The following is a 24,001-nucleotide window of genomic DNA, read 5'->3' on the forward strand; positions in this document are numbered from 1 at the left end:
GTGTAAATAAAAGATAATAATATATTATTGAAGGCGCTACTTAATACTTGTTATCAGTGAAATAATAACTAGTTTAATATTTGAGATTTTGTGTGGGTCACATGTTGAGGATAACACATCATGAACCACATTGTCCGCTTGACAAACGATCTTGAGTTTATTTTATTCGGTATAGTGGACACTCAAAGAAATGTGCATTTACTGGAAACAAGAAACCGGGCAATTAATGTATCAGTTTCTCAGTTGGCAACGCATAAAAATGTCGGTAACCTGATAGAATTCTTGTCTCGGGTTCTGTTTTTAAACATTATATCTGTATAGCTAAGAGGTTCAGGAGGCCGTAAATCATAGCTATCATGGACATTCAGTAATCGGATTTGGCTTGAAAGCCAACGCATCTATCTTAAAGTCCAAGAGACTCCATCACCCAACACATTTAACCGGTGGCATTTACAGATGGACTTCGGATAGAAACCTTCTGTGATTGTCTTGAATTCATTATTTTTCAGACCTGCTATTTGTTCCTCTGTGATCAAAAAAACCATATCTTTGGTGATTTGTTGCTTATAAATCGCACATTTGACAATGTGAAATTTTTGGACAAAAATGTATATTTAAACCGTTAAATCTTATCAAAGTCTGGTTATGTCTAACATTCCTTTTAGAAGACTGGAACATTCTATTTAAGGTGTCTCAATATATATACAGAGGCCATCATAAGGAACATAGCTATGGCTGCATTAGCCCAAGAGAAGATGGAGTCTTTAGTCAAAGCTGATACTTGGCCAATATAGAAAACTATGTAAAGTTACATAAGCTTTCAGGACCTCAGAGGTCTCTTCTTCAGATGGAGGCTTTACAGTTTTCATTGCCACTCTGCTACAGAGTTTAAAGGTGCCGGTGATGTTCAAACTTGTTCAGATTTCATCCATATCAATAAAAGCATATCCCTGTTTTAAAATGGTCTTCACCAGCTGGTCTTCACCGATATTGCAGTTTGAGACCTTTATGTTCCAACATACTTTTTATGTTCCTCTCCTGATATTATCTGCCTACCTAGAATTGCTTAACATAAAACATTGCTGGCATTATCAATATGCCAGTTATTTGTTCTATGCTGAGGTATTTTTCACTGGCTAAACAGTGGCTTTGTCAGGTGGAACCTCTAGTGAAGCATCCATCAGGCTGAGTGTTCCAATTATTTGTTATTTTGCCAAATTCCATAGCATATGGTGCTCAAGTTCTCGAAACTTTGCCTTCCCAACTTCCATCTTGGTTTTGAGGGAGTTTGTGTCACAGTACATCATTAGGTTAGCAGAAGACGCGAACCATTTAGCAAGTCTTAGCTATTCTCGATGATGACTTCAACGCTTTCTGCTTTCTTTATGCTTCCTTATCTTAGGCAGAATTACACTCTGCTTTTGTAAATGCTTCTGGACATTATCATTTTACCAAAGTAGTTATTTGTTTGCTATCGGGGGAATCTGGCTTCTGGTTTTTCCTTACAAAGTAATATTGATATATCCTACTAAGATCGGTTAGGATGAGTGGCACATTCTGGCCTAGGCCTACAAAGTCCTAGGTTTAGGGAGGCAGGTCTCGAGAGGGGTAGTCCATGTGTTGTGTTATAGATCACTATAGGCCACCGAGTAAGGTGACATTTCTTTAACCCTGTCAAGCACGGACAAATAGGTGGTGGGCCGGTGGCAGAGAGCACCATAAACCTACCTTTACTGCTGCTACAGACCAATCCTGCCCTATCCCATGTAATGCCCTGTCTCCAATAATGTAGGGATGTAATGTGGATTAATAAAGATATTTAAGCAGTGTCCCACAATGTCAAATGCTTTTTGGAACCAGAGAGAGTTCCATTTATATTCCCCTTTACGAAAGTGTGCTTGAGTCTAGCTAAGGACTTATATCAAGTATCACTAATCCCAATGCCTTTCTTCATCTTTCTATTTCCTTTCTATTTTTTTTTTATATTTTTCATGTATTTTTGTGAGTCACCAGAATGAGGAATCATGAGGAACACCAAAGGAACTCAGGTGCTTAACTGTGCCAGGAAGGGCCAGCTCCCCAGTAGATCAAAATAAATAAAGGCTCCAGGCACTCAAGGGTTCCAGCTCAGGCAGATTTATTAAAGGAAGACAGCAACAACGTTCAACTTGATAAAGACCTCATTGTGAGGTCGAAACGTTGTTGCTGTCTTCCTTCAATAAATCTGCCTGAGCTGGAACCCTTGAGTGCCTGGAGCCTTTATTTATTTTTATCAATATATCAGTGTGACCCTGCCACGGGGGCAGTACAGAACTGAAATGGGAAGCACAAGTGAAAAATCCCAGACATACGTTTCGTCCTTCATGGGTCTCGTCAGTGGGGCCTGGTTGCTATCCCTCTAGACACTAGGAAGTCTCTTGGGGCCACCCACAGTGGAAACGTCCCAACATGGACCTCCTTGCTCTTGCCTAGAGGGATACCAACCTCGCTGATGAGGCCCATGATGGTCAAAACATGCATCAGGGGTTGTTGGTTCCATTGCGCATAGGAAATTTGACTCACATGTCGGTTCTGGATTGCCCATGTGGCAGAGGCAGAGGCAGACTGAGGAGTTTTTCCTCTGTAATGATGCAAGTGAGCTAAAATTTGAGATGGGTCCTAGGTGGGCATGTATTATACGAAATTCTATTAGGCAGCTGTCTGCCCTGAGTCAATCTCAGACCTTTTTGTATTGTACCCTACAGATGCAAACTGTAGTAACATGAGTGAAGGAGAAGACTTTAGAATGGTCTCATTGTGTTTCTGATACAAAGTATAAAAAGCCCTTAAGGAAAGTGGGAGGGGGTATTTTTTTAATAAATGTAAATGATAAAAATACTAGTATGACCCTCATTATTGTACATTTATAAAATAAGGATAATGATGTGGCCTGAATTAGTGAGCGTTGCTTCTTCTAGAGGAAAAATAGACAAGCGGCTAAGGTTTATTCGCTATGCGTAGGAGTTACATTGCAGCACCACCTTGTTAGGGCAAAGTTGAACACAAAGCTCTGAATAATTCACAGTCCTCTTTGAAACATGAACATTCACACTCTTCAGTAAATAAATACTGTCACCTATTTAGCTTTTCCTATATGAACTATATGCCAAGACGCAAATTTTAAGAGGAACAAATTAATAGTTCATGGCTTTTGAGGTGTACGATACAAAAGAGAGGTTTCCGATATCTCAAATACTGCGTCCTTAATTTGCGGTTATGTTTAAAAAGTGATCCTCGCTGAATAATGACCCGATCTATCATAACGGGGCAGTTACGCGAGACAGTCCCCGAAAATCGAGACTGTCCCATGAAAAACAAGACTCTTGGGAGGCATTGCTTTAGATCCCAAAAAGTGACTGTCCTTCTAAAGAGGGACACTTGTGAAGTATGGTGATTAGGCCACTTCTAAATTATTATTACTATTATCACTGAGGTCTTGGGGATCAATTAAATGATGATTCAAATTATTGGTATTTTATCCACATCAAACCACATTTTCTCAGATATGATTTCACATATTTTATCCTAAAATTATATGCCATTTTTTTTATGGCATTTTTTTTATGACTGTCCGGCATTCGTTCTGGTACACTTTAACTCCCATGGTTGTTCTGTAAAATAATGTCTCAAAAAATCTCTGTAATTTTTTTTAATGAGTTGAAAATAATGAAGTTGTAACGATTTTGATCTTTATAGAAATATTTTGTTTTACGTAAAAGTAGTGAGACAGCGAGCTTTTGGGGAAATTTTCATAAAAACATAAGGAATGGATTGGTAGCTGCTGACAGTAGCACTAAAAGCCAGCTCCTTGTCAGCATATGAATGTTCATTGTGCAATTAAATGTTATCGAAATATCTATATTAATTTGAGTCCAGCGCGTGGGTCGTTTCCGCAGATCAGAATGCAGGGGTTATTGCAAAGATAGAACACAGTTGTTTCGGACGTTCAGTACTTATTTGTAACAACTCCGTAGCTACAACAGCACACAGCCAAAGTAAGAAGCATATAAGAGAGTTAAGTATGGTATACTGCAAAGTCATACAGATATATATATAGATATAGGCACACTCACAAATGCGTAGAGTAGAAATCTGTGAGGCTTTTTATTGTCAAAAAAGTAGTGGGTGATGGATACATAGAAAAGCCATACAGCACAGATGGTAGATGGCATGGTGACTGCACTTAAAAATGCATGGTCTCAGTGTTTTTGATCCAATTCAGGGCCTATAGGTGAATGGGGCAGATTCTGGAGGTCACACAGTCTGTTCATTCTAAAGTCTAAAGCTGCAAGACAACTTGTTGGCCGCACAAAAATATCCCCCACACAAAAACAGATTTAGAAATGACTCCTCTGGGCCCTATTTTGGTATGTTGCAAGGCTTAATTCAAATAACAAAAGTTCTGGCACCACTTGGTACTTTTTTGGCAGAATTAACTTTAAATAATCATACCTTAAAGTACCATAAAAATACAGTGTAATAAAGTAAAGTAGTTGAACCTGACATTTTAGTCTGAAATATAATGAAGTTCTTTAAAAATTACAAAGTCGTCAAATATGCAAGTGTTTTCCATAATCTGCCTAAATAGCCCTGTTTGATTAATCATTAACTATGGTAATACGGCACAGAATCTAACTCAGCTTCCTGAAACATTCCAAAGACTGTAAATTAAATGTCTTCATGTTATTTAAAAGATAAACTCTAGACTGGTTTGTTGGTGCTCTGAGGTTGACTGCTCTGTTATTCGAGAAATTGGTGAACATTTTCACATCTGATTAGAGATTTCGATAAAAGTGTCCTGCCCAGCCATAAAAAAAAGCTTCTCTTTGGTAAAAGGGGAAACAAACGCATCTCATCTGAAGTAGATACGGAACCTGACAAACAAAATCCAGCTTTCTGTTTCAGTGGCACATAATTTTAACGGTATCGGTGGACCTGACCATATGACGAGGTCTGGTATTGTTGATGGTTAATGGGTTTGTAGGAGCCCTCAGATCATTCATTCATACCAACTAGCAAAGCCACTGCTCACAGCCTCACTGCTGTCCTTTGGAAACCCGATACATATAGAATATATTCCGGGCCTGGCTTTTCTTAAGATCCAGGTACAAATATCACACCCGCCCAAAAAAGAGCAAAGAGCAGCTGGCTTGAGTCCATGCAGAGAAGACAGAGGAGAAGGACTCTTTCGGCATGATGGTTCTGGAGTGAGGGTAGACATGCTGCCCTGGCTGAGGCTTGACTCCTGTAGATCCATCACAATATTAGAGTTAAAAATGAAACATTGACAATCAGCAAGCTGTTAGACTCGGTGCCATGGTGGCAGATACCTCCAAATGATGAACGGGTATCACTGGGTGCCAGCAGCCTGCTTGGTGGGAAGACGCAGAGCTGCTTCATGGTTAGCCCAAAATGCGGCCAAAATGCTTTGTGGACAACATCGCCTCTGAACGTCTTGTTTGCAGAGAATAAAATAATTCTCAGAAAATTATTTAAGTAAGATGCTCCTTGGGTGATTTGGACGAAGCGATATACAGATTTTACAAAATAAACACATAATATAGCTTTTGTAATCCTGTTTGTATTTTTTTTTTTTAAAACCCAAATTTTACAAGCAGTAAAACAAAATAACAGGACCATATTTGTCCGACGTACTGCTTAAGCGTTTTAACAGAATAAGCAATGGGATAAACAGGTACAAATTTTTTAGGTCAAGTAAGTTTGTGTAAAGTCTTCTGCGGACCGGCCGATATAAATAGAAATCTATTATTACCCTGGGCAGGCCGTAAATATTAATAAGCAACGCGGCGAATATTTTATTTATTTATTTATGGAAGATGGGAAATCCAGACTCCAGAACATAAATGAGAACATATTTACCGCATTCGTTTTGTTTTATAATGTTTTTATGATAAACTGTTTCTCATGGAAAGCTATAATAATACGGCGGTAAACGATAGGCAGCCAGAGGCCGGCTACCATGAAATAACACAATTATTTCTCGTGTACACATAGATAAATCTCTATTATGTGTTTGGCAAGGACTTCTACAGACTTCATATTAAAAAATCCACTATCGACAACAAGCGAAGACAAATATATTTTTGAAGAAACCATTAAGATTGTTTTGCATGATGAATTTACTTGTCAACAGGAAACTTAGACGCTCGAGGCCATAACTTAGTCAACATGGCCGACATCCAAACGATTTACAAATCATAACAAATCACGACAAAATACAATAAATATATTAGTGCAGGCTCTGTATACCTCCCAAGCGTATCTCTTTAGGGGGGGACCCAAATCCCTCTGTTCCTATTTCCTCCCCTGCTGTCCTTCTTTTCTAGAATTTCTCAGCATGTTGGCTGGGTGTAGATGGATCGCAGCCTTATAATGCATGCGTCGATAACAGATAATGTGTTTTAAGTTGCATTGTGGAACTAAAATACAGTATTCGTCCTCTACATGCGTTATGCAGTTACATAGCCCATTGTACAGCGCTACGGAATTTGATGGCGCTATATAAAACAATAAATAATAAATAATAATAGTTATCAATAGGTCACATAGTCTCGATAAAGCCTGCCTTCTAGCCACCTCACCATATCCCCAAAAGTGTCCTTCTTAGACCATTAGTTATGCACCAGGGGTACTGGCGAGGCTTGAAGGACATCTGTAGACTTGGTAAGTTTAGAAAATACAGATATCTCTATATCCTTGCTTGTTAGATATTTATATTTTGCAATTATTAAAAAAAAAAACAAAAGCTAAAATCTATAAAATTATAATTAGAAATGTTATTATCAAAAGATGTTGAAGACTCCCTAAAAAACCCTAATAAATATAAAAAAACATAAAGCATAAAAAAATCTTAATAGAGGAAAAATATGTATCTACAATTATAATATTTTTTGTTATTTAGATTTTTTGTTTTGCATTTTTTTTAATATAAAATACAGATACTTAAAAAAATATATAAATAATTAATAATTGAAAATAGTGATTTTTTAAATATATCAATAAATAAGCAATCTTTATAAGATATTGCGTGTTTAATGAATTCATGTTCATTAATGAATTTAAGTAACATTTTTTCCGCTTACGTGAGGTCCCTAAAATGCCTGTATTGGTCTTTAAAACTCTATATGATGTTTTGCTCTGTATTGACTTGTCTTTGTACATTTTTTGTATTTTTTTTTTACTTTTTTTATATATGTTTAAAATAAAAAAAAGAAAGAAAAATAAAAAAAATAAAACTCTATAACATGTACATGGTGTACAAAAAAAATGAGGAAATGAAATGTTTTGCAAGAAGGATTTTCTGGATAGAATGGCCAGGTGTGCGTAAATCCAAAACCTATCCACCTTTACATCTCTGCGTGAGTACAAAACATCATACTGGGACTTCTCCGGCACTCTCTTGGAGACTTCTTCTTACTCAGCAGTGATACCCCAGAGCATAACGTAGTTCATGTTTATGAAAAGGAACTAATTACTGGGAGGGTGAAGCTGAAGTGTTTTCTTTAAAAATGTGAACAGTGCATAGAACAGTGTTTCATTACCTGAATAAAAGTATTATTCGGAGGTTTGTTAACCTGACCCATTGTGCCTTCGTGGTTGCCCCTGCTGTGAATTTGAACATACAGATATACATCTGACTTTGCTGCTGAACAATAGGTTTCACTGAATGTTCCCAATGGCTAAATATAATCTGTGGCTAGCAGTGGGGGAATCAGGGCTGACACTTTTGCGTAAAGTATGTCAAAATAGTGCGACATTTTAATGACCTTTATTTATTTAAAAATTGGCAGTCAAAAATTTGATTTTTTTTTTTACGATACAAAATATTTAAAAACATTTTCCATATCTTGATTAGCTTTAATTATATATATATATATAAATATATATATATATATATATATATATATATATATATTTATATATATATATTTAATTATTATTATATTTATTATTTTAATTATTATTTATTATTAATTATATTTATATAATATATTTATACATTATTATTATAATTATAGTATTATATTTTTATTATTATTATTTATTTATTTTTTTAAGAAAGTTAAATACTGACTCTGTTTTTGTGTTATGATCTTGTTTTCAGAATAAGAGCCAAGGGCTAAATTTTGTGAGGATTCACGCACCATGGCATGTACTAAGTCGTGAAGCAGAATTCCTTAAAATAAAGGTGCCCACCAAAAAGGTATGTTACAAATTTTGATATTTAAACTGAAACAGCAGTTTAACCCAATTTAAAAAAACAAAAACAAAAAACAAAAACCTATATACATACAGTATGTCAGCATTGCCAAAATAAGAACCTTTCGTGTTTATATCATACTTACTCATTTTGTTTTTGGCATAACTTTTCAGATGTATGAAGTAAAGCAAGAACACGGAATCCTTGTAAAATTATATGCAATATGGAATAAATGTACAAAGCCTTTACAACCCAATGTGCCACAACAAAGCGAAAATACAAAGATGAAACACTTATCGTATCCCTTTTCCAGAGACAAAATGCATCTGTGAGTATCGAGAGCTTCTTCGTCCCGGCAGCTTTAGCCAGCGGTGTCATCCAAATGAAGTGAAGCTCAGAGTGGTTTCAGTTAGTATAATTCAAAAAATATGCTAAATGGAACCTAACTAGTTGGATTCTTTCACATAGAAGCTAAAGAAATTGCTTTAATTTACGTGGCTTCCAAACCGCTGTAAAGATGACATCAGACCGCTTCCAATGCAAAATTTCAATTTCTCTACCCGGTAGTTTGACTTTTTTTTTATATTTCAAGAGAAGATGGAGAGAAATAGGAAAAAATTTGAATTAGGTTTACGATTTATTGTTACAGAGCACCAGCAGATTCTGTAGCGCTATTATTAAAAACGTATATTAAATTAACATAAAATTGACAATACATAAGATGTACAACAAAGTTAACACATGTTAAGACATACTAACTAGTACAGAGAGAGAGAGCTCACAATCTATTGTTAAGTTACTTAGCTGCCTGACAAATGAGTAATAGCAATCATCTCTATCTGTTATTTACTAAACAGGGGATTTACACAAATGTTAAACATTTCAACTCACTTACACATACTCGCTCCATCACATCTCAAACGTCACACCCTTAGCTTGCTCAGAGGCTTTCCTTATGTGCGTGGGGGTACGCTGGGGATGTTTAAAAGATTTTGACCACCCCTGGAGCTGGCCATTGTTAACACGCGAAAGATTTTATGAATGCCATCTCATAAATCAGATTAAGGATTAAACAGGGCCAATTTGGACCTTAAAGGAGAAACATTTTTACGCATAGCGAGAGAGCTGAAATATCCATCCATAAATAGGATATATAGCGTGTTTCAACAAATAATTACTGGCTATATTTTACCAAATATTTTTTTAATCAATCAATTACTTAATCTGATATTCCTAATATTGATCTGTTACTAAAAAACATTTTTATCCAACTAGGTACCCTTAACAACCAGCTGTTTTTTTTTCTTCAAATAACAAAGATAGAATTCTATTTTCTTATGCAGAAAAGGTTTTTAACAAGTAGCCCTTTAAATATCCCTTGTGGATACAAGCTTGGAAGACGGGTAATCTGTTGTGAATAAAATCCTAGAATCTCTGTGATACGCAGGTGTCCTGAACCAGAAATGCGGACAAAATTATATTTCTCAAGAACACTTGGCTTATTTTCTTTTTCTTTTTTTTTTGAGGACGCGAGATATTAATTTGCTTCATACATTTTGGGTAGTGGATAGATCAACGGATAGCAAGAGTGCATTTGCTAAAACAGCTCTGAAATTCTATTATCTTTGAAAACATGGAAGTTTTTATTTTTTCAGAGCTGCATGGAACGCCTCCTAATCATTGGCCACTGATTGGATTTTTGAAGTAGCCAATCAGTGGCAGGAAACAGCTTCCATTGAACTCACCCAAACACACTTACTCCACGGTTAATAGCTGAGGGGCAGGTAAAGGGGCAAATGCATGAGTGGAGATCCTTCAGAATCCTCCCATGTGTTTGCAAGGGGGACACCACAAAAATATAACGGCACCACGTAGCTATGGTTTGCATTAATGTGCATGTGATGGGTTGAGCGGCCTACTTAAAGGAACTCAAATTTTATGCAGAATGTTACATATTTACATTGGTCTCTACTCACCGAGAACTAAGCTTACCTGATTTTAGCTTGTGGTGATACTTTCGTCTTCACCTGTATGAGAATATCCCCTTCAACTAATCATATGAATAGGTCCAATCGTTCAGGAGAATGCAGTGATTATAGGACTTCCTTTTTACAGTAACACTACAAAACAATTGAAAAACTCTACAAACTTTAATTATACCAAATATTTTTTTTCCAGATACAACATTAAAGACAAGGACACATTTTTTGACAATGCTACACGCAGCCGAATAGTAAGTATGTGTTAGAATGTTTTATGCTCTGTAATGACATGGATGTCACTATGGCGGGTATCACGGGAACTATGTAGATAGTTGGAAGAGATAGATACTAGGCTAGTACATTCGGATTCGTACAAATTGCACATTTAACAGAATTTGCCGATTTTGTCAATATATCTATATATTGATCAAGTTTGTTCATTTCTCCAAGGTACATGAGATTTTAAAGAGAACGTCTTGCACAAAGGCCAAATACAGTATGGGTAAGTGTGATTATACGGCTGTTTTGACATTTGACTGTTTATTTCTTTTTAAAGTGCTTTAGACAAAAATTATTTTCTGATGAAAGGGGTACTGGGGTGCAAGCCATTATATAAAAATATTATTAGTTAAAATATGTTATCTCTACTGTTTAAGAAATTATTGAGAAATATTTTTCCTGATAATCTTTGAAAAGTCAATTGAATTTTTTTTTTAAATCAAAGGGTCTATTCACAAATAGACCATTTAGTTGCGTGAGGCTCATAGAGGAAAACCATGTCCAGATTAACATTAAAAGGGTCATGGTAGGACTTTTAAATAGACTAGTGATAGTTGTTAAGCCTTGCATTTCACTAATGAAGCATTTTGGGCAAAAAGGCATTTCTATTTATAAACACCATAGAAAGACTGAAGTAAATATTAGACTTCATGCCCAGCATGGCCATTTGACACACCGGGCAAATGCCTGGTGACTCGCTGGCCATCAGTTCACTAGATCTGCAACTCGAGGCAGACGTCATCAGTTGGCTGCGGAGTTAAAGTACCAGGGCAGTCTCGTGATTACCAGTCTGGCCCTGTTAGACTTAAATGGATTGGTTGATACTACAACCAGCTTGAAAGCAGTGATTATTCGGCTGCTAGGAAGTTTCACGTGAAAATCTCAGCAAAAAACCTCAACACCACTTACATTTTTGAGACAAGACCAATTTTTGTTGACCTAGTTGTATGCTGTTGGTTTAGTTAAGCCAGTAACACAACTGATAACTCTAACCTTTAGCCAAGATTTTAGCCCTCAAAGAACACATTTGGGCACTGATTATTACTGATACCGTTAAAATACTAATACAAAACTAAAAACTTACATTTATAAATATTTCATGTGTCTCCAAACACAGTGAACTTCTAGATATTATCCTTCCAGAGGGATGCGTGTTATACGTATGTACCTAACAACCACAACACCACAATGCAAGCAAAAAAAATTAAACTTCACAACTAAAAGTACCAAATGTTTGAATGGCAGAAATATAAATAGCCACAAACATATTCCTGTTTATAAATGACAAGATAAAGATAATGTATAGGAGGAAGCACTTGTCTGAGTAGTGACGCCTGCTGCTCACAGTGGGGTACTGCAATGGCTCTTTAAAACATTCTGGAAGCCAAAGGTGGCCAATAACTTTGTTAAAGGTGAGGCATCAGGATTTTTTTTGGGGGGAGGGGGGTCACATGTTTTGTAATGTTACTTTAGGGAACTTGGGAGCTAACCTGATTTACCTTAAGATAACAACAGTGGCTAAAGTCAATAACAGGTGATATGGGGAAGGTGAGTCTTGAATTCCTAATCCCTAAACCAGTCCATTTTTGTGAGATACATAGAGAAAAATAATGTCCAGGTTAACATTAAAATGGACATGGTAGGGCTTCTAAATTGGTTGTAAGGTTTCCACTAATGAGGAATTTTTGGTAGAAGGCCTTTTCTATTTATGGACACCTTCCAGTATGTGACAAAGTCCACGCTGGACACTGTACATGTATCTACTATTAGTAGAGACATACGCTTCCAAATTTAGGTTAGAGGTGTATTCCCTGTGTAAGTAAGCAATGCACAATGAGATTACTCCATGACTTGTGGATGAAAGTAGATTGTATGACAGCACACCAGAAGACCAACTAACCAAGATTTGATTTTAATCTTCTTCTAATCCCGCTGTTCTTCAGTACACTAGAATTAATTGAAAAGAGAATTTGGAGCAAGTATATATAACAGTTGGAACAGTACATTATAGCACTTGGAAGGTTTCAATAATTGGCATGGACTACATTGCTTAGGACTCAACTTAGTGTTGAAATTGTGAAGAACAAAGGGAGGCCAGGCTTATGAGGCCACTAAGAGTAGATGGAGAGAATGAAAGAAGGTGATAAGGCTTGTAGAGGTGAAGAGTGGATGGAGAGAGAACTTATGAAAGAGAAATGTGCTGAAACTGGAGGAAGAGTAGGTGAGGGAGGAATATATATAGTATGTAGTCTTAATGCAAATGAAAACAGGGTATGTATGGCCTCAAGAGGATGATGTGAAGACCAGAAGTGGGCCAGGATTAGGGGTTCCTCCAAGTTCCTCTCTTGTTTCTTCCTTGTGGATCTACTTGGTGAATTCTATTATAGTAGCCCCTAGGAAATTGTCTACGCATCCTTAAATGTGTCTAAAGAAAAATGCTTTTCTAGGAACATTTTTCTCTGTCTAGCATTTTTATGGCCTATATATATTGATTTTTCCAGAATTTCGTTGTACTTGGAAGACTAACAATATTCTTTTTTTTTGCTGACACAATGTTATAAGCACAGGTAAATTCTCTAAGTCAGAATGTGAGTGCTTTCCAAAAAATCATTTCACTGTTATTGCAGCCTTTATTTTTACTGGCTTTACACATACTAATTGTGTGTCTAACTCACCAAATGCCGTTAAGGACCTGGCTTTATGCTTGGAAATATAATCCAATGCTACCTACAAGGTTGAATCAGATGCTGCGTTTTAAAGTCATATTTTCATTTTTATGCTTTATGTTACTATTAAAATCGAAATGCAAAAAAGCCAAAAAAAAAAACCCTAAAATCTTTTATTATTTAAAATTTTGGCTAGAAAGAAGTAATCAAGTCCTTCGTGACCTTAAAAATGTCAGATTTTGTTTTTGTCAGTTGACATCAACAGTGTTTAATTTCCATGAATTAATTATAGCCCTGTATCGGTTTCAGAGCTGATAGTACCCTCTCTTGAAAATATTTACAGTATCGGAACACGGAATTCTTGAGTATTGAATTTTACCACGTTACTGTGAGCATTTTCCTTTGTCGAAAGTGAGACCTCCATTATTGTAATGTGAAATGCCGACTTTATGGGTCAACGGAGAAGGTAACAGAGCTAAACGTTACCTGGAGATCTAGAGGTCACTTAGTAGAACTTGGAGACATAAGTGTTGCGTTAACCTAGAATTTACCTCCCACCTGCCTTGTTTTCTGTTAATTTATTAAAAAAAATTATATATATTAATATTAAAATATATAATATTATATAATATATAATATTAAAAAAAAATTATTTCAGGAACCACACACATCACATTTAATCTTCCCAAGTACCAATGTTTCTCAACAGTTCCCTAAATTAATTAGTAAATTATTACAGTTCAATGCACACCTCTTTAAATTGTGTCTTGTCTCTTAATAGTCGCCATTCTATTTTGTTCCTATTTATAATATAAAGATGTCTTCCATGACATACTATTTAAGGAACGGGCATCTATTGATAACCAACCACTGATTGTGGACGAGGCTAAAGGCCTTCAGATCCAGCCGGGAAAACCATTGCATTTCCCATCTACCTCATTGTCCTAAAATACTTTTTTTTTGGACTGTTTATGAAAAAAAAATATATTTTTGCAAAAAAAGTGGGAAAAAATAGGCCAATTCAGTATATGTTAAACTTGAGGAAATGCACATGGTCTTACTTGATGAAGAAAGTCTATGTAGATCCAGTGATGTATGTTTTTCATGTACAGCATAGCATCAAGATCAATATTGTGAATTATTTGTATCATCGAATATATGTTTTTCTCTGTATTTTTTCTTAAGGTATTACCACATTGATAGCAAACAATGTCTATGAATCTGCATATCCTCTTCACGATGTAAGTTATGATTTTCTTTCTATCCAACTCGAAACAAATTTTATTAAGGTCCACTATTTGTCTTTTATAAATTACAATTATAACTACGCCAGGTTGAAATCAAAATGGCGGCCTGGACCGATAGAAGAGACTGCGTGGGATTGGAAGGCCAAGTTATTTTTGACTGTGTTATGTCAATTTAATCTTAATATTCTCCTTTCCTGATTTGTTTTTTTTGGTATACGATTTGGTTCATTGGGTTAATTTCTTGTTCTGTTTTGTGTATATATACGCAACTGGTTATTCTTGGTTTAAACATCAGTCGTGAAGTTAAACTATTTTCATATTTTTCATCCTATTTTGTCCTGTTTTCAGGGTGACTATGACCACAACAATGGTGAAATGAATGACAGAATGGTAAGAAAGATGAACAGTTTCTATGTATTTAAATAATACAAGTAGAACAGATTTGACATGGTCATCCGGTTTTATTAGTCTTCCTGTTTTTCATGATGTAAGACTCAGGTCCTAAATGGTCATTCTCTTAGATTTAGGATAGCTTTATGCCAATCTCAATAGGTTTAAATTCCCTTACTGTATTCGCCTCTATCACTCCTGATGAAACGTTGTTCCATTTATCTACCACCCTCTCAGTACAGTAAAGCCTCCTTACATTACATCTAAATCGCTGACCCTCTAGTTTTAGACCATGACCTTTTGTCTCATCATTTTTCCTTCTTTGAAATAACATTCTGTCCTACACTTTGTTAAATGAATTTATGTATTTAAATGTTTATTTGCTAATAATCTTTATTCGTTCACCATTAAATTCGCCCCCCCTTTGAACTCTCTCCAAATTGTCACTATCCTTCTGGAGATGGGGGTCTCCATAACTCTACACAATACTCTCGGTGGGGTCTGACCAGAGATCTTTCTGCTACCAATGCCCCTCGCTATATTTTTATGCCCCAAATGCATTATATTACATTTATCAACATTTTTAAGGAAAAGGGGTTGATTTGTTGTTATCTGCCATATGATCAAAATAATATTAATAGAAAATCCCAACAGTGTTGTATTTGGAGGGGGTTGACTGGGCATAATCATTGGGTTACTATGAGTGTCTCATGATAGTGGCCCAACATGGTCATGCCTGGGAACTTTCTAAATGAACTGACACCCTTGAAATATTAATTTCCTAATAGCCCATAGTAAAGATTTGACACAATGACTTACCAAATGGTTCTACTACCTGTCCTCATGGAAACTTTGACTCATGGTTATTTAAAGAAACACTTGAGTCACCTGCATTCGAGCAGGGATAGCAACCATAACATACTGAAAGCCATCAGTCTAGAATAAGAAGAAGTCAGCTCTAGACTGAGTGACCCTGAAAATCTGCCCCTTCAAATGGGGTAAAAAACCCTGAGACTCAGGGTCAAACCCTAAGAGTTCCCAGGTATGCCTATGGTAAATCCACTAAATGTGAACACTACGGTATATCAAATCTGAATTCTGTTCATTTTTCCATTAATTTTGTTCAATTTCAAGTATGCAACAAATAAAACCATAATCACTATTATCATGACATTAAAACTTGAAATGCTACTTTTTAGATTATATACAATTAAAAGCTTATTTTAAAAAATGACCCCAGAAGAAATTTAGGCTTAAGAGGGTGGAATTCCTAACAGCTGTTAATAAATAACATAATAGCATAAATGCTATTTGTTATTTTGGGGGGGTTTATGATCTTTTTTTACACGTCTATATTATATATGTACCTTTAGCTTACTACAGATTGTTATATATGTGCCCTTGTTTAGGTAGCTTCCTAAAATCATAGTTAATCCAAAAGAAATCGAGGCATAATAGGGGTGCAAAGTGCAACTAAAATATTAATGTCTGGAAAAATATTTTAACCACCAAGTGCAGTTTTCTGAGCTGTTTTTCCTTTTATCCTGCCCGTTCGGATCTTTTATGAAGTGTTAAGTGTTAAAAACATAAAAGGTTCTATTGCAGAAGTACAGTACTGATTATTCACACATGCCAGAACACTCATGGAACCTGCTCTGCCATTTCTTCTTGCATTCATCTGTTTTCTATCTTCATAATAGTTTCAGGGTTTAATTTCCTGAAAAGCGCTAATCAGATTGGAAAGAATGGGATGGTGGAGGGGGCATTTATTTGTTTGAGGCTACCCTATATTTATTTATCCCATTGAATTTATATAGATTCACTACATATGTAAAAAAAAAAAATATCTCAATTTCACACCCAAATAGGACCCTAAAGTTACGCTAAATTAGTCAGAGGATATAACTGAGCCTTGGTAGGTAAATTCTCTCCCTGCTTAATTGCTGTATTATTTTTATTAAAAATTCTAACAAAAAATAGAATATAAAATGACGCTAAAGTGGGTAAATTAAATTATTTGTATGTAGCAATGTGGAGACAGATGTACATTTTGTAAAGGTGACTTGGCCCTAAAGGATGTATGTGTTATACAAGCGCTAGAACCAGACAGAAATGTATTTCCAGGCTATTTGTATTAAACAGTTTTAGAGCTTTACAATGGAGTTGGCGTTAAATCAAATCCTACCGACACATCTGTGATGAGTGAAGTCGGTACACAGGGGAGGGCTGGCACCTTTTGTCCTGGGGGGCCATGTTAGCTTGTTCCAGGGCTCCTGCCCCCCCTCAATATTCACACTCACACATACACACTCTCTCATACTCTCACACACTCTCCCTCACACACACACACTCTCTCTCACTCACACACACACACACACTCTCTCACTCACACACACACACACTCTCTCACTCACACACACTCTCTCTTTCTCTCAGTTGATTACCAAATGAAGAAAAGCAACTATTTTTTACAGTTTAATTTTCTTAAAAACTTTCTATTTAATGGGTGTAGAAAGCATAATTTGAAATTCTTATAAGTATTAATGTTTATTGATTTATATAGCGCCGTCATATTCAGCATCACTGAAACTATAGATTTTTACAAATTACATTTAATGAAATATTACGAAATTACATTGGCAGGTATGTTAACTAATACAAAACTAAAACCTTTATCTAGTTACACCTAGAGGTTTTCCACAAAATAAAACTTGTGTATTTCTCTTTTGTATTTAGTTGTTACACCGGGAATGGGCCAGATATGGAGCATTTTACAAATATCAACCTATTGATCTCATAAGGTAATAAACTCCACATATTTTAATATGAAAATACAATATATCATTTTATAATAAAAAATAAGCAAAAAGGAGGACTGTATTCTGTGTTTTAGTAGATTCCCTAGACGGTATACGATAAGCCAATGATGGCTGATTTCCTTTCCGAATAATTTCCTGGAATTCACACTCCTATCGACCTTTCTCCCATGGAATTACAGGAAATTTCCTTATTTCAACTACTTTTAATTTTTTTTAGAAAATAAATGTGCAAGTTGGAAGCCAATGGGGATATATGAAATAAATCCCAAATGTTTATATAGACACTTATATAGATATTATTATTATTAGTATTATCAGTATTAATATTATCATTATTATTATTATTTATATAGATAATAGTCTGCACTGCTCTAGACAAATGACATACAAATTCCTGGCACAATTCAAATGATCAGATGATTTTTAAGAAAGCTGGAGCACTCCTGGGAACTTTTAAAAAAAAAAAAATTTTTTTCTAAGAATAAATTAAAATGTAATATATATATATATATATATATATATATATATATATATATATATATAAATAATACTGAATATTACTGCTTTAATTCTGGTGGAATAAAAAAACAACAGCACGTGCTTTCCTTGAAGAGTTTCTTCTTCGCACTTCCGTATTCCCCCGTGGGAAAGCTGATCCAGGATTCCCATTGTCTGTAGTGATAATATGCAGCTTTGCACAATGAGAATTCCCCAGATATCCTCCGCTTGTAGGCGAAAGAAAGGAAAATAATAAAAAAAAAAAACGAGAGCACTGCTTTCAATTTACTATTAGAAATGTTACTTATACGACACAATAATGTAATATTCGTGTTCTTCATTTTATTCATTAAAGCTGGAGTTTACAGGAAAATTGAGTATTTGAACTCACTAATATAATTACTATGCAGCATTATGATGGCACAACCCCATTTTACTTATCTTGCTTGAAAAATCACCTGTCTTATGGAAATATGCTTTAGGCAGGGCCAGCTGACCCCTTTTGAATAGTGACGGTTGCTTTGTTGCAACCACAACCCTCCTAACTCCTTCTTTAGTGGAAGAAGAAGCCTCATTGCGAAGCTAAATAGTTAATTACCATGAAAGCAGACTTAATACATAGCTTATTAATCAATATCTGAACACAATGGCCAAAAGCAACACAGACTTAAATGAGCAAAGGATACCCTTTGGTGATTTCCAGGGGTAGGCCACAAGGTGTTTTGGGTTGAACATTTTTAAGCCCCATGATGCTTTCCATAAGACCGTTGATGGACCCTGGCCTGGTCCAAACACCCACTCCCCAGAGATTAAAAATACCAACCGGGTGAAGCCCGCCAAGATTCCATTTACAATTATTATTTCAGTTTCACACAGTTTGTGTATGCCGTTTGTGTCGGAGTTCCATTTTTGTAATCTGTCTCAAAGAGAATAGTAACTGGCACGTCCTACAAAATGTCGGATCTTGTCCAATAAACACTGAGGTTGTGATAAAGTGTTGCTTCCATACATTTAAAAACACCATCTATGCATACAATGGTCCAATATTTCCCTTTCACCTATGGTAAAAACCAGCTACTCCATTTTTTTATTAGAGCATTCTTCTATTTTGGGTTCTACTTGACAAATTTATCAAAGCAGAAGCAGACCTACCATAAGCACACAATTACGTCTGTGAGACAACAAGCTTCATGTGGCATTTGTACTCAACTAATGTTGTGCAATATTTATTTATCTACTTGCTAAATAACCTGTATTGTGAATCATTTATGTAAGCCATATGGCTCATGATGGAAGCCACAAGGTCCAGAAGGCCAACATTGTCCTATCTACACTAGAAAACCCACCAATGTGGGAATCAAACTATTCCCATGTTGTTTCTGACTATATACATGATCGGTCCATATGTATTTCTCCTGAATTCCTATAAGGCATAGTCGCAAAAAAGAAAAATCTTTAGGGGACAACGATAGGCTTTTTTTTTTTTCACGCACAGAAATGTACAATTTAGCAGATGCAAACGTTTCAAACATAGCTGGGAAAGGCACCAACATGATTTGCATGGTTAATCATTTGGGAAGTTGGCACGGCAACCATAACATCTGTCCGGGGAAACTGTATCCGATGTTTCGAGCCTGAGAGATAAGATCTGAGAAGTGGAAAGAGGAACTGGAACATTTCTGGTGACAGACGAGTTGAGATGTTTAGCTGTGGCTCTTGATCATGTATCATTACACACGGCTAGTGAAAGCTCGAAATGTTAAGAAGTTACTCCTCTCACAGCAGTTGCTATTCTGCATTCAATATAAATTATAGAGATTACCAGCCAGTTGGAGTATCAGATTTTCAAGGCGATGAAAAATGACTATTTATCTACCTGGCTCCTTTAAGTGTTATTGTGTTGAACGTTTTCAGTTTTAACCCCTTAAGGACAATGGGCGGTCCCTAAACCCATTCAAAACAATGCATTTTGAGCCCGTACATGTATCAAGGGGTTATTACAGCACTTGAAGACTCGTGCATATCTTCTCTTGTCTTGTAATATATTTTTTCCCCCAGTTTTCTCTAATCTGTTTATTTTCAGAAAGTATTTTGGTGAAAAAATTGGACTGTACTTTGCCTGGCTTGGTCTATATACATGGCTGCTCATCCCCGCCTCTGTAGTTGGAATTATAGTTTTCCTGTACGGTTGTGGCACTGTTGATGCTGACATCCCTAGGTAAGGAACGAACCTTCGACATAAACTGATGTATGGTATTACTGCGTGGTAACATAAGAAAGTGTAGATAACACCACAGGTCCATGCTTAACCATGGCATGGACACCAAGAAGAAGTCTCTTAATAATCAGAGAAATGCTATTCACATGTGATAAACTAATAGCCAAAGCTGTCTCTACGTGATATAGAAATACACGAAGAATTAAAATAGGGGCAAATGTCCATTATCTAATCAATGTGGTGTCCTGAAGTTCTCTTTCTCCTACTCACCCTACTTTTAGAGGCTATCTGAACCAACCAAAAACAGCAAATTAACAATAGTGGAGAGATACATTAATGAGGAGGGATAATTATGGGGTTCCCGAGAACATATGAGGCTACTCCCACAATATACACCTAATGTGGGTTTTTATTGTATAAATATTGCTTATTTTAATCTGTAAATATGGTTAAGTGGGCTTATTTAGTGCGAAGTGTAGGGTTTGGGGAAAGTGAATAATCGGCTTTGAGTAAATAAATAAAAATGATTAATATGTTGTAGTTAGGTTATGAACTAGGATCAGGAATAATCAGGAATGTGACCGTTCTCCTTTACCGTATGTTTAGTGTGTAAATCAAGCGAGTAGTAGTGTTCTAAGTCAGTCAAGTAAGCGTGGGTTCGAGATTCTGATCCTGAACAGTAACCCGCGGCGTATTAAGTCATGTCGGGCTTTCTGTTTGCAGTAAAGAAATGTGTGATCACGAACACAGCTTTACAATGTGCCCTCTGTGTGACAAGTCGTGCGACTACTGGAATCTAAGCACGGCGTGTGGGACAGCTCGAGCCAGTCATCTATTCGACAACCCAGCCACTGTCTTCTTCTCTGTCTTCATGGCTCTGTGGGGTAGGTACGGTAGAGGAAAAACAGTAATCCCTTGCAGTAAAAGTTAACTGGTATTTTGATAAAAAAGTGGGAAATCAGAAGAAATAATAATAAAAAAAAAAACCAATTGTACTATTTAGTATTTGTGTTGAATTAGACATGGATATTATCTCATTTCAAACATTAACCAATAGGAGGGCAGGAAAGCACTCATGTTAACCAGTAGAAGGACAGGACATTCACGCCATCGCTGGATATCAGAAGCTAAAAAAATAGAAATCAACTCCAAGAGAAGAAAATCCAATAAGCAGTAGAGTAGAGGATCTCTTCTACATTCTAGAATTACATTTAATAGTTCCAATATTCTCTTTTTTTGCACATATTCTCTCTTTTTAAATGATTCAGTTTTGTTAATTTCTACTTTACTGAATATTCACAGTTATTTAATAAATGTACAATTTACCCCTCAGAGAGGTATCTGCTCTCATTCCAACCAATCAGCACAAATGAAAAACCAAGAGATCTCCTCTCACACCTTCTGAAGGGCTCTCATTTTTATACCAAATCAGGGGGATGTGGTTAAAAAGGAAACGTCTCTTTCATAGCATTCAAATTAAAACAACCAATAGCTTTTGTTTTTTGGCATCGCAATTGTCCTGGTCGTTTAGAAGGGAAGAACTATATTAACGCATGGAAACTGGGATCTGTGACACAAGATGGGAGAGCTAGCATATCAATATCTATTTACTGCCGTCGAGGTCTCCTCCTTTACAAAGAGAGCCACCACAGATGGACAGTGAAAAGGGAGTTAAGATGGCGGATTACCATAGTATCAACATAAAGTAGGTTGCTGATACATACATGAAACCATAGCCACAAATAATAAAATGGCACTCGAGCAAAGCCTTCAACGAGCCAACTGTACAACTTCTATCTCTAAAACGTAACAAAGGTTCTAAAAACATGTAAAAATGATATATTTTGCAATTTGCCATGGCTTTTCTGGAATTGTGAGCATGACATGACAATATATTCAGGTACTCGGCCTGTAACAGAACACCCTATAGATATCCAACGCTCTGCCCCATGACTGACAGCTCCATTGTCCCGCGAAGAACTGAGCTGTCCTATCCTCTCCGTCCTGAGCCATGGCTCCACTGGATAGCCTTTTGTTGTACGTAGCAGCGCAGGAAAACTCTCATTCATTATTACTCACGTGTACACTTCAAGATCGGCCCGGTATGCCATGCCAGCTTCGTTTTGTTGACTTAGTCTAATGTGTTTTTTTTCTTTTTATCCTGCGGTAGATTGCATTCATACAGAGGCTTTCTTTATTCTCTCGGAGAGCGGACAATTTGTTAAAAAGCATTGATAATTGCCGCGCTATCATATTACAATAGTTGGAGTCTATGTTCCCTGTCTTTTGAAGGCTCGGGATACCAACCCAAAAAAAGAACACCCCACCTGGACCTTTTGTTAGCCTTTTGTAGTTTTTGTGAAAGTTCTACTCAGCTTCTTGAATCTTCATCTCATTAGAAGGGTTCTCATATAATCAGTGTATCGCCAATGACTTTAACCCCTTAATGACACGTACATGTATGAGCTCAAAATGCATTGTTTTCAATGGGTTTAGGGACCGCCTATTGTCCTTAAGGGGTTAAAAGCTCACTGGCTACATACCATTAACCTTACCATAACCAGTGTATCCCATTACCAGTCTTGTGTCATTTTTTACCATACACATCATAAAACCATGTCGAAGACAGGTTAATTTTTGCTGTTATATGTATAAAAGTGGCCTCACGTGGCGTCTAGTACCCTATCGAGCGGTCGGGTGGTGTGTTCCTAATTTTGTGAGATGGTCGGAGAACTCCTTAGCTCACAGAATCGAGTCCAATAAAAACACAATTTTCGAGCCATCTGGAACATCCTGGGTAGTCTTACCTATTTAAGTCGATTTTTCCCGTAAAATTTTAGGAATCTGTTTATTGTGATTTTTTTTAAAAAAAAATACTTTTTTTTTGCAGTATTTTCGGCGTTACTTAAAATTGAATAGACTAAAAATACATAACATCTGGAATTGTGCTTTTTTTTTTGCTGAATTATCATTTATCTTCAAAAATCTATTTCCACATTTAAAAGCAGCTGAATATTCCTTCCTATTTATCCCTAGCAAAAAGCTTCTAGAATACCTTAATATGATGTATGATGTATACCCCTTTAAGATAAAAATTATTAACAGATGATTTAACATATTATTTAGGCTAATTACGTCGAAAAGTCTTTGAGATTACTTTCTTATAAAACATCTGTCGGCTCTGTGTCGACAACGTTCTCAAATATCGACTGTCCTGTACAGGGTGTGAGTGTGGATAATGAGCTCCGGCACTTTAAGGCCGCTGGCTGCCTAACGACGTAAGCACAACCAATGGCTGGCTATGGCTAATAGAACAAGATCACACATTTGATTTACATATTTCATTACAGATTTGATTTTTGACACAAAAAGTGTATTCATCCCATCAGGTTTATCATTTTGCCATATGCTGTAAAATTAATAAGTATGTCTAAAAAAATAAAATAAAATAAAATAATAAAAAAAATAATTAAATAATAATAATAATAAAATATATATATATATATATATATATATATATATATATGTACGTATTGAAAAGTTATAAAACTGATTTGATTTTTCTAGCTGGAGTTTTTTTAAGGAAGGCAGAGAAGAAAAATTAAAAAAATATACATACTTTGCGATTTAGAGCTGAAAACT

At 36.0% G+C, this 24,001-nt stretch overlaps 1 protein-coding gene across 1 annotated transcript in view; it reads left to right on the forward strand.

Annotated features, from left to right (window-relative positions):
• Nucleotides 1-24,001, forward strand: part of ANO2 (anoctamin 2) — a 91,193-nt gene that overhangs the window by 12,125 nt on the left and 55,067 nt on the right. The window contains exons 4-12 of the mRNA XM_053463573.1: nt 8,165-8,263; nt 8,434-8,588; nt 10,439-10,493; nt 10,693-10,744; nt 14,373-14,428; nt 14,783-14,824; nt 17,561-17,625; nt 20,225-20,359; nt 21,083-21,243. Coding sequence (XP_053319548.1) covers nt 8,165-8,263; nt 8,434-8,588; nt 10,439-10,493; nt 10,693-10,744; nt 14,373-14,428; nt 14,783-14,824; nt 17,561-17,625; nt 20,225-20,359; nt 21,083-21,243 — 820 coding nt within the window. The remainder of the gene's footprint in view (nt 1-8,164; nt 8,264-8,433; nt 8,589-10,438; nt 10,494-10,692; nt 10,745-14,372; nt 14,429-14,782; nt 14,825-17,560; nt 17,626-20,224; nt 20,360-21,082; nt 21,244-24,001) is intronic.

Source organism: Spea bombifrons, chromosome 4 (genome assembly GCF_027358695.1).
Source record: "Spea bombifrons isolate aSpeBom1 chromosome 4, aSpeBom1.2.pri, whole genome shotgun sequence".
NCBI lineage: Eukaryota > Metazoa > Chordata > Amphibia > Anura > Pelobatidae > Spea > Spea bombifrons.